Source organism: Trichomycterus rosablanca, chromosome 21 (assembly GCF_030014385.1).
Source record: "Trichomycterus rosablanca isolate fTriRos1 chromosome 21, fTriRos1.hap1, whole genome shotgun sequence".
NCBI lineage: Eukaryota > Metazoa > Chordata > Actinopteri > Siluriformes > Trichomycteridae > Trichomycterus > Trichomycterus rosablanca.
In genome coordinates this window covers 7,095,284-7,106,515 of record NC_086008.1, presented here as the reverse complement: position 1 = coordinate 7,106,515, position 11,232 = coordinate 7,095,284, and the positions used below count along the sequence as shown (strand labels likewise).

The 11,232-nt window shown below is 37.4% G+C and overlaps 2 protein-coding genes across 2 annotated transcripts; both read right to left on the bottom strand.

Annotated features, from left to right (window-relative positions):
- Positions 1–317: 317 nt before the first annotated feature.
- ppil3 (peptidylprolyl isomerase (cyclophilin)-like 3) lies at positions 318–2,649 on the bottom strand. The gene is made up of 6 exons (XM_063018021.1): positions 2,547–2,649; positions 1,449–1,523; positions 1,275–1,368; positions 1,038–1,105; positions 805–923; positions 318–612 (listed from the first exon to the last, which is right to left on the bottom strand). The coding sequence occupies exons 1-6, from the start codon at positions 2,550–2,552 to the stop codon at positions 486–488; spliced, it is 489 nt and encodes a 162-aa protein (XP_062874091.1). The 5' UTR covers positions 2,553–2,649; the 3' UTR covers positions 318–485.
- A 349-nt stretch (positions 2,650–2,998) lies between these two features.
- On the bottom strand, positions 2,999–9,314 carry lrrc8ab (leucine rich repeat containing 8 VRAC subunit Ab). Its single transcript, XM_063017621.1, has 3 exons — positions 9,289–9,314; positions 7,079–9,182; positions 2,999–6,273 (listed from the first exon to the last, which is right to left on the bottom strand). Exons 2-3 carry the CDS (start codon positions 9,173–9,175, stop codon positions 5,998–6,000), a joined length of 2,373 nt encoding a protein of 790 aa, XP_062873691.1. The 5' UTR covers positions 9,176–9,182; positions 9,289–9,314; the 3' UTR covers positions 2,999–5,997.
- Positions 9,315–11,232: the final 1,918 nt, after the last annotated feature.

The window sequence follows — 11,232 nt, the reverse complement described above, 5'->3', positions numbered from 1 at the left end:
ATCTTGTGTAATGAGTAACTACCGTTTGTCATGAGCCAAAAACTGTAAAACAAGATGTTAAAATCCAAATAAATAAATAAATTAATTCATATTCCATTATTTTGTAAAAATGCCATGACAATTCATTACAGGACCATGCCCCCCCATGAGGTGCACCATAATCTGTGGTGGACAATTTGATTAACTTATTATTTATTTTCACTAGCCAAAGTAGGTCCAGCTGAAAGCAAGGCACAAAAGCAACCAGACAATAAGGTGACAATACATTGCTGGGCAACACAAACTCACACACATTTTGTGTAATTTCTGTCCATTGATTTACTCTTCTATACAAAACACATTACAAATCATGTTTACCAACATAAGATGAACCGAATACAGCGCATGTAAAATACACATTTTATTAGAATGTAAAAAAAAAAGCAAACATCTGTACAAATATCAGACTTTATCAAAACTCACATCATAACGATTCATAAAAATCCTCAACCTGCAAACGGGTTCGCATGAATCGTCACATCCTTAATGTGGATGTCGTTTAAGGGACGAAAATTCTTCTCATTGACGGGGAGTTTCTCCAGTTCATCCAGGGTTTCAAAGCCGTCTATTATTCTAAATAAACAAAGCAAACAGGTCATAAGACCAACCCATCAAGCTACAGCCAAACTTGGTTTCAACTGAATGATAAATGCTATTTGAACTGAATATTTTAAACATTATTTCATTAGAACTGAGAGGCAGAAGAATTTGAATGCGATGTGTAAGTACTGTGTAGCAGAGTATACAATCAGAATGAGAACATACTTTCCAAAAACAGTGTATTTCATGTCCAGATGAGGCTGTTTGGCATAGGTGAAGTAGAACTGTGATGCATTAGTGTTTGGTCCATTATTGGCCATAGCTACCACCCCCCTGACATTGTGCTGTAAAAAAAAAACAGTGTTTTACACATATGTGCATTCTTAAATAACACAATTCTAACCTCATTTTTCTTACATACAAAACATTGTCATAAAAACTGGATTATTTTAACATACTTTTAGATGTTCACTAAATTCATCCTCAAACTTTCGTCCCCAAATACTAGTGCCTCCTTTCCCAGTGCCTGTCGATACACAGATAAAAAATATAAAAATAACTGTTACTTCGATAAAAAATATAAAAATAACTGTTACTGTACAAAATACACTACATAGCCAAAGGTTTGTGGGAGCTTTACTGATTTAATAACATTGAAACAATAACTTTAAAAAAAGAATTATTTAAATGTGTACCTGTGGGGTCTCCAGTCTGAACCATAAACCCTTTTATGTTTCGATGAAATATGCACCCATTGTAGAAACCGCTGGCACATAAGGCAAGAAAGTTCTAAAAAAAAACATAACTTTATTAATTACTACATGCTTTATTATTATTATTATAACCAGGATAAAAAAATTTGTCCTCACCTCAGTACTTTTGGGGGAGCGTTCACAAAACAGTTCAATTTTAACATCTCCCAGGTCTGTGTGCAAAGTGACCGACTGAAAAAGCCACAGAAGTACTAAATAAATTAACTTTTAACATGTATAATATATGTTTACAATACTAAGTGCACAAAGTCCATTAGTTAAGCATTGTAAAACCAATCTTGCTGAACGACAGCTTGGAAAGATCAATCTGGTGAAAATGGTTTACCAGCTGGAATATGACTGTGGTGTCACGAATATGGCATGGATTTATTTTGAAATGATGGTATAGCTGGTGTAGGGCAGTAAGAGCTCAGTGATTACAGTACTAGACTAGTAGTCCTTTCTTTGTGGAGTTTGCATATACTCCCCGTTTGCATATACAGTCCAAAGACAAAATTGTCCATGACTTTATTTGACTTTAAAAAGACTTGTTACTGTGTTGGACTTTAAAAAGACTTGTGAACTAATGAATCTTGTGTAAAGAGTAATGGGTTTCTCATTAATGTAACCAAAGTGTAAAACATGACGTTAAAATTCTAATAAATAAATAAATACTGGACTAGTAATTGTAAGGTCAAATGTAAGAGCTCGTTCAAGCTCCACATCTGACAGGCTGCCACTGTTGGACCCTTGAGCAAGTGTTAAACTCATATGTGTACATGTTGAACGTTATTAATATGAATATATGTGGATATTTTGCATGGTATCCCAGTATAAAGGTAAACCTCTGAATATAATCATATAACAACTACACTCATGTTGTCAGGAAGAGCTTTATGTTATAAGGACCCAACATTTGTATCCATAGTCTGAGCAAAGACCAGCAACTAGCTAATGTTGGTCTATGCATTGATTTAGTTTTTCGGCAGGCAATAAGCAGTTTTACTCATAATCCAAACAAGCATAGGCAGTTATTCACACAAAAATGTAAAATTCATAATAACACCATGGTGTAAATCCGTACTTGACATACTATTTAGTACAGAAGTATGAATCAAGGGTTGACGCTATAAGTTAAAAGATATTGACTTCTATACGTTATTGCTACTTATAATAGATGCTAAAACAAAAACACAACACTGAAACCTTTCTTACCATCATACAGTGATTTAAATCGAGTTAATTAAATCCAGAAAGTTGAATGAACAAATAAAAATGTTTCATTAACAGCAGCCCGGGTAAAACACTCCAGTAGAGAAGCATGAATCCGCTTCTGCTTCTCAGATGTTCCTGAGCCAAAACATTTCATTACCGCCACCTAGTGACAGACCTGCAAAAGCACTGATTTACCAGTCAAAAGTTTACATACACCAGCACAAGACACAAGTATCATGATAGTTTTGAGACTAGTGGTTTTATCAAGCCTTACTGTGTTAAATAACATTCTTGTTTTCATGTTAAACATGGATACATGGACACTACAGGTCACTATTATACATTCTCAACCATTATAAAATGGATCTATTTAATTTATTGAGTTCTAATATTAATTAATACAGTTGTATGAAATAGTTGAGCAGGTAAATGCATTTAATGATCCACACACATGACAGACTAAATGTTTATTATGTCTTAAACTGTCACAACAGGAATAGCTTGCAGGAATAGAAACTCAGTGCTGTTTTGGCACAAAAAGGAAAGATGATTTGTAATTCAGTTCCAGCACTAAACATCTTAATACAGGGTATTGACACTGACACAAGGAAGTACAAGAAGTGAAGCATATTTTCAGATTTGTGCCAAACAGCGAATACATATGTGATTTGGAAGAACAAGGAATACAAAAAATTAAAGAAAACTGAACAAACTGTAATGCTTTTCATCAGCTAGCATTAAGCCACATTCAGAGGTTGTTATAGCATCCAATTTTGTGTGTTTAAATGTCCGAAACCCTAAAGAATATAAAAAGGTAAATGCCTTAATTGATCTAAGCAAAATGCATTCATTTATAAGTTAAATAAAGAACACTAGCCATAATACTAGTGAATTTGCTACAATACTGTTCAAAACACAAACTATTGTACATATAAATAAAAAGTGAACAAGTAATCAAAAATGCTAAATTAGAAAATGCATTACATGGCTGTTTCCTTAAATTAAAATAAAATGGAATAAAAACAAATTTAGTAAATCAGTACAAAGTTAAGTGGCTTTTACCTGAGTTGTAATCAGTACAAAAATGTGGAAAAAACAGAAGAAAATCAGCTTAACTAAACAGCATAAACGGACTTGCTACACAAAAACTCAGTGCTACTACTGCACAATTAAACATGTAATTGAAATGAATTAAGCTATGTTAAATTAAAATAAAATAAAAAGTCAGCACCATACACAGCACTTAACATGTTTCTGATTGTCTCATTAACAGTGCATCACTATTATTAATCTAATTAAAACATGAATTGTTCTGATGTTCAGCGCAATGTTACAGGCGAAACATTTAAAATGAATTCAAAATACAAAACAGAGGAAATTTGGTTGATGAGATTTTGTTAATTGTTTACAGTAATAAATTGGTAAAAGCAACATGTTTACAGTGAAATGAAAAAAATGATAACTGAACTTCTTAAGAGCTTGTTTACATTAATAATGAAACTACTCATACGGCACTGGCTGCTCATGAGATTCAGTGTGTTTGTGTTGTCAGGTGCGTCTGCATTGTAAAACTGTGTGCTGTAAACATGCAAACACTATGATAACACGTACAGTGTGTTAAATACTGACCCAAGACACTCAAAGCATCACTGTGATTACAATACATAGATGGAACACATAAAAACACCTTCGGTATAAAGTGAAACAAAAGCTCAGCATACAAACATTAATGCTGTGTATGAATTTGTGGCTCCAGTTAAGTCAACTAACTACAAATGTAACAAGTAATGGGGGTCTGACAAAATGAAATCTGTACATAATGCCATTGTGGGCTGTGTAAGTTGAACAATTCCTCATTTTGTTATCTAGCATGGAATGATACTAAGTTAAATTTAAAAAGCGATTCCTGCTGCCCCATGACATTACTGTGTTAGGCTACATGGCAAATTCTGGTAAAGTCTGGTAAATTACAGTCATACATGCTTTATAATTTGGCAAACTGCACCAAATATTATGTCAAATAAGTTCATCTTTGACTACTGTTAATATTTTGACACACTATTTAGTTTGTGGGTTGGGACATAGCCTCAGGCTTAAAGGAATTAGATACATTTCAGTAATTTACATGTTATTCTTTTTCCTAGGTTTTATTTCATTTATGAGAAGACTCCTCACATTTCTTGTCTCACCATTGCTAAGTACCCACTATATATTAGGATTGGGGTCCTAACATCATAAATACAGTAGAACTGTATCCAGATAAACAAACTATATTATCTTTACACAGGCAGTGTTAGCTTAGCAGTAAGATACTGGACTAGTAATTGGTTCAAGCCCCTTCTATCACCAAGTTGCCACTGCTGGGCTCCTAAACAGGGCCTTTAATCATAAAAAAATTTTCAGTCACAATTAAAATGATCTTTATATGTTGTAAATGTACATTTGTATGTGTTTTGGAAAGGTCGCTTAGATATTTGTGGCTCATGTTATTATGTATTCATAGTAACTTTATTGGAAGCCCATTTTATAAATGTTTAAACACATCATACCTTCAAGGAGTGGTTTAAATAAAATCCAGCAATAAAAAATCTGGCATAAAGTACATATGTGTATATTTATGGAAATGCTTGATTACGTGGGTGGATACACATCAGACTTCACATTTTTGTTAGCAATATACATTGCCATCTTTCTCGGCTGATCTACCACATTCAGGGTAGTGGGAAAATTCTGTAAATTTGATTACTCCTAAAACAATTTTATGTGCATTGGATAAACACTTTATACCCTGTAATATAACCTCATTCGACAAAACACAGCAATGTGACATGTGATTAACATTAAAAATGGCTGTACAGCCAATAACAATGCTAAGTGCAGTATATCAGGCCGTATGTAGTGTACAAAAACAGATGCTTCACAACTATCCACTAACAGCCAACTATGTAGGTATGCATGCATGAGTTACAATCAGCCACTAACACTCTCTATTAGTAAAGGGTTATAATACTAGGTTTATAAATTCTACAACTGCAGCAGGACAAAAAAAAACATTTCTTGTTTTCCTGGCTCAGTTATGTCCTGGCAAACTGAAAATACTAAACTCATTTATCAGGCTTGTAAAGTGCTCATGACACATCAACTTACCAACTTATCTAAGTGTGTGTACTTGTCTCATGTTAAGTAATACCACACCACTGTGGTACATTAAGGCAAGGAAGAGCTGCACCATAATATTTAGTTAATACAATCTGAATAATGACACACAGCACAGAGATATGTTACAGGCTTAGCGTAACACCATGAAGAGTCCGTGTAATGCAACATATTTCCTTCATGCTAATAGAAACTGTTGCGTGGGAGACTGTTGACCCTAAACATATTCCATTTCAGCAGTGATTCTCAGGTGCTCGTGTACTTCTCCAGAGCAAGTATTTCTCTTCCCACGCTTTCAGGCTGCCTCTTTTTCAGCCCTCCAAAGCTGCTCTTTCACCTCGGATGGAAGAGTGTTGAAAATGGACTCTTCCACAATAAGGCCGCTGCGCTTGAGTTGTTTACACTCTCCCAGCTCGACGGGGAGACACTCGAGCCCGTTCCCTCTGAGCTCCAGCTGGGTCAGGTTGGTCAGCTCGCCGAAACGAGACGGTAGAGACTGTAGGTAGTTATTACCCAGGTTCAATGTGCGCAGCTTCTTACACTTAAACAGCTCCGATGGAAGCTTCTCAATCTGTATAGATAACAAGGAGGAAAGAAAGGTGAGAATTCATTCATTCACACACTGTGTAGTGAAGAGTAGAAAGTAAAGACATATAAAAGTACATTTTCAAAGTAGAACAAAAAGATTGGAACTTTGCTGTAAACCGTCCTGTGTTGCAAGCCTTAAATGAACAAAAAATGGGTCGCAGAGAAAAATAATACTAATTAAATAAACTTGTACATGAACACCCCCTTGTGGAGGCTTGATGTTACATCTTGTAAAACACAGTGGGACCAGATTGTATAGAGAGCGTAAGATACATTGTTTGTGTTGCCTGGGTTGTGTAAAAAAACAAAATGTGAGTCACTTGAAATAAGTTTAAAAAACATTGCTGTAAACTGTCCCAAAATGGTGATCCTTTTCAAATTTTGACTTAGCAGAAGTGTTTTATACATTTTACATGTGAAGAATTCAAACATTCAAAGAAGAGATTTCATATGAAGAATTTAAACTGACCGTAATTTAGTTCTAATGATAAAAGGCACACAAGCTCTGCCATGGTAATATGATTTGTTTTAAAATTAAATAGTATTAGGTACACATTATAACATGTAACAGCCCAGTAAAGACTGGTATACTGTGCCTCATCATTTTATGCATTCATTAAGACAATTTATTCACAAGACAAAGTGCTCAATGCCCAAGGGAAAGTCTGTGTGTGTGTGTGTGTTGTCTCTGTAAAAGAGCTTAAAAGTAAGATTTGGAGGAATGGTACTTGGTCTAAAATGACTGAAAACCACTGGTCAAGATAAATAATTGCAGATTACAAACTCACCCTGTTGGCAGTTACAGCAAAATACTGCAGATTGTGAAGAATTCCGATGTCAGATGGGATGTTGGTTAAATTGTTATGACTTAAATCAAGATACCTCAGCTTGCGGCAAAAAAAGAGATGGCTTGGGATTTTTTCAATCTTGTTTCGGTTCAGGTAGAGTCGTTCAAGGTTGGTCAGAGTGCCCATTTGGATGGGGATGTAGGCAATCTTGTTGTACCAGAGTTTTAGACAGACGAGTCGATGGAGATGCTGAAAGCTGATGATTTCTTCAATAGTCTTCAGATTGTTGTCCTTCAGGTCGATCTCCTGCAGGTTGTGGAGGCTAAAAATAGAATGTGGGATGCGCTCCAGGTCACAGCGAATGAGCTCTAGCTCGGTCAGGTTGACCATCTTTTTTAAGCTATTAAGAACCATCAGCTTGGTGCCCTCATTGTTGATGGAAAGCTTTTGCAGGTGCAATCCAACGTCAGTGACCACCTGAGGCAGCTTCGTCAGGTTGCTCTTCAGTCGAAGAACTTTGAGCCCTTTTAGTTCTCGTAGCCCGTCAATCACAATGAAACGATTATTTTCAGCACTGAGGTTTCCTGTGAGCTGCAGCTCAGTCAAGTTCTTCAAGCTGTAGATCCATAAAGGAATTTCTTTGATGTCTGTGAATTTTATATGAAGTGATTTTAAGTTCTCTCTCAAAAATGCAAGTGCTGGTGCTTCTATTTTAGCTGGTGTGTGGTAGAGCCACATCTCTCTAAGATTTATGAGCTGGGCAATGATGGGAGGGATTGTAACGTCAGGAATAAGTTCTAGTTTAAGGACCTCCAGTTCTACCAGTTCAAAGACTGTATCTGGGATACCGCTTAGCATAAACAAATGCAGCTCTAATTTATCCTGAGAGTTTTTGGTGATTCTTTGGCGAAGCTTGTCCAAAGTCCATTCGTTGTTGAGGTTAAGCTGGCGAAGCTTGTTTTCACTGACTTCTGACAGGAACACGGCAAAGCGCTTAGAGTAGAGGGGGTCGTACTGGTCGATCATGTGTAACATGAAGGCAAAATCATTTTTTACATCTGGAATGTCACTGTAGCTGCTCTCTTCTCTTATAGATTCAAACGAGTATTTCTTGAGGGAACGGCGCAGCATCCAGCTCAACGTGTACACACAAATCATCCCATAGACAACAACAAGACTTATATAGAAGCATGCCAAGATTTTAAAAAGTGTAGCAAGAGGATGGGCACAATTAAACATCTGATAACCGGTGAGATTCTCAATGTCGACACTGCAGTCAACGCTAAATTGAATATTATGAACATAGTATCCAGTGTAACAGATTATTAGGATGAATTTAATGACTTTGATGATAGTCTGTCTGATATAAAGTCTGTAAACGATATCTCCTTCCTCTACGTGTAGCCGAAATTTCTTAACCTTCTCAAACAATGCCTTCGCCTGCTCGCCCTCCTTTTTATCCAACACACCAGATTCAGAATAATCTACGATCCCTTGCTCGAATCGAGACTTTGAGGTAGTCAGCATCGCAACACTCGACTCGACATCCTCGCTCACACAAGATGCTTTTTTATCTATTGAGCCATTCATTTTCCCTAAAGCTTTAGGATCACTTTCCTCCACCACTGTCTCGGACAATGCTCGCGTAGTCCAGGGCGAATCAAAACACTTCAAAAGAATGGAGACAAAGTGCTCCAGTTTGGAACTAGTCCAAGGGAACTTGAACCAAAAGTTGCTGCAGGCCAAGAAGATCAGTGTATGCAGCAGCACCAAATATGGAAAATACTTAGCAAACCAGTGAAGTCTGTTTTCATAGCACACAGCATCCACATAGTTGTACTGGTGTCTGTCCAGGTCATACTTGATTCCTTGCGGCTCGAAGGCTGAGTCAAAATACTTCCGACAGGTTTTGTTGACCACCCACTTGCAAGGAAGGCAGATCATTTTGTCCTGGGTAACCTGCAGGGTTCCTCCGAACACCGCAATCATCAGCATCACGACAGACAGATAGTCTGTAAATACATCCCACCATGGCTTTAAAATGCGGTACGCAGGCTGAGTGTCTACAAAGTAACGCAGCTCCGTGATGGGAATCATTGTTTATCTAAAAGAAAGGAAATATATCAGACAGAAGCACAGCATCCTTGCACGCATGCACACAAAAAACATAAAATCAAAATAATCATTTTAATAACATAAAAGAGTTTTACCAGAGGATAATGATTTTCTGTCCTGGCTTCATCTGCAAGAACAAGTGTCCGCCAAGAGAACAATTTGGCTTTCTATTCAGCTATTATTAACCGCTTCCGCTAATAACACTCAAGAATTGTCTCTTCTTACTGTGGAGAGAGTGTCCATGACCTCAAAGTTCAAATCCTGTTTGTCTTTAGGAGGGGCAGTGGCTCAGTAGTGTCTCCGCTGTGTACCGCTGTGTGTTGCCTAAAAGTGCACATGGTCAGTCAGGAATCTGCACTCATCACAGCCGGGTTAGTCAGGATGAGGCACAGATTTCCTGTCGAGATAAAGGTAGACTAGCGTCAACTCCACATTATAGCAATTTCAACAAAACATAATATTTACATGATTTAGTAATAACACCATATAAAACATATATACATAATTGAGCACTTTATTAGGAACACTTATCTGGTACGTACATTCATTGATTATTATTTTAAAAACTACACCTTATTTCTGGGCATATAATAACTGACTAGACTGCCTGCTGCTCTGTACACCACCCCTGTACCCAATAAATCAATCAAAAGGGACTCACATAAACCACCTATTAACCAAGTGTTATTTGGGTGGTGGTGTTATTAGTACTCAAATGGCACTAAAGTGAGAACAGCATTGTAGTGTGCAAGTGTAACAGATGCACCAGTGTTGTTTTGCTCAACGAGCAAATATCAATGCTCCAAAACGAACAGCACTCCAACCAAAAAATATAAAGCCAATAGCATCCTGTGATCAGAAAGAATACACTGATAAAAGACAAGCAGCTCATGTCTCTAACTGTACACCTACAACAAGTGCTAAGATATGTGGTTTGTGCACTAGCATTTCAAGGGCAATGAAAATAAGAAGATTTCCAAGACCATTTCTAGAATATTCCTAGAGCAGAGCAAAGCAAACGTGTGTGTGTGTGTGCCACACTGCCCAATGAGACTGGAGGCCTTAGTTAAATCCTTGCCCCTAATGAATGACTGCGAGGAATCTGTGGCATTTTCTCCCCATGTCCACATGGCTTTTTTATTTATTTATTAGGATTTTAACGTCATGTTTTACACAGACAGAAACGGTAGTTACTCGTTACACAAGATTCATCAGTTCACAGGTTTAATGCCAAACACAGTCCTGGACAATTTTGTATCTCCAATTAACCTCACTTGCATGTCTTTGGACTGTGGGAGAAAACCGGAGCACCCGGAGGAAACCCACAGACACGGGGAGAACATGCAAACTCCACACAGAAAGGAACCGGGCCGCCCCACCTTGGGATCGAACCCAGGACCTTCTTGCTGTGAGGCGACAGGGCTAACCACCTAGCCACCGTGCCACCCCCACATTGGTTTCCATCTACCTCCCAAAACATAAATGAAGGTGAATTTACACTTTCACTTTCGGCATTTAGCAGATGCCTTTAACCAAAGCGACTTACCATACAGTGACAGTATACAGTCTGAGCAACTGAGGGTTAGGGGCCTTGCTCAAGGCCCAACAGCAGCAACCTAGCAGTGGTGGGGCTTGAACCACCAACCTTTGGATTACTAGTCCTGTGCCTTAACCACTAGGATACGGCTTGCCCCATTGGCTGCTCTAACAGGGGGTTTAGTGAGTGACTAAGTGGGTGAGCATGTAATACCCACTGATTGATTAAACCCATGAACATGGTGTATTTGTACTTTGCAACAAGTGTTTTTGGGTGCTACCAAACACACCACACCATTATCAGAATAAACATAATAATACACTTACAAAATAGCCCCATTTATTTAAATTAAGTTACCATTTAACAAATTAACTTTAAATTCACAAGACCTTAAAAATTCTAGCAGTGTCATTAAAACCAGGGCTGTATCAACAAACTGCATACTGAAGTACTAAATAGTATGCAACAAGTAACCAGTCAATATATTTATAATGCATACTAT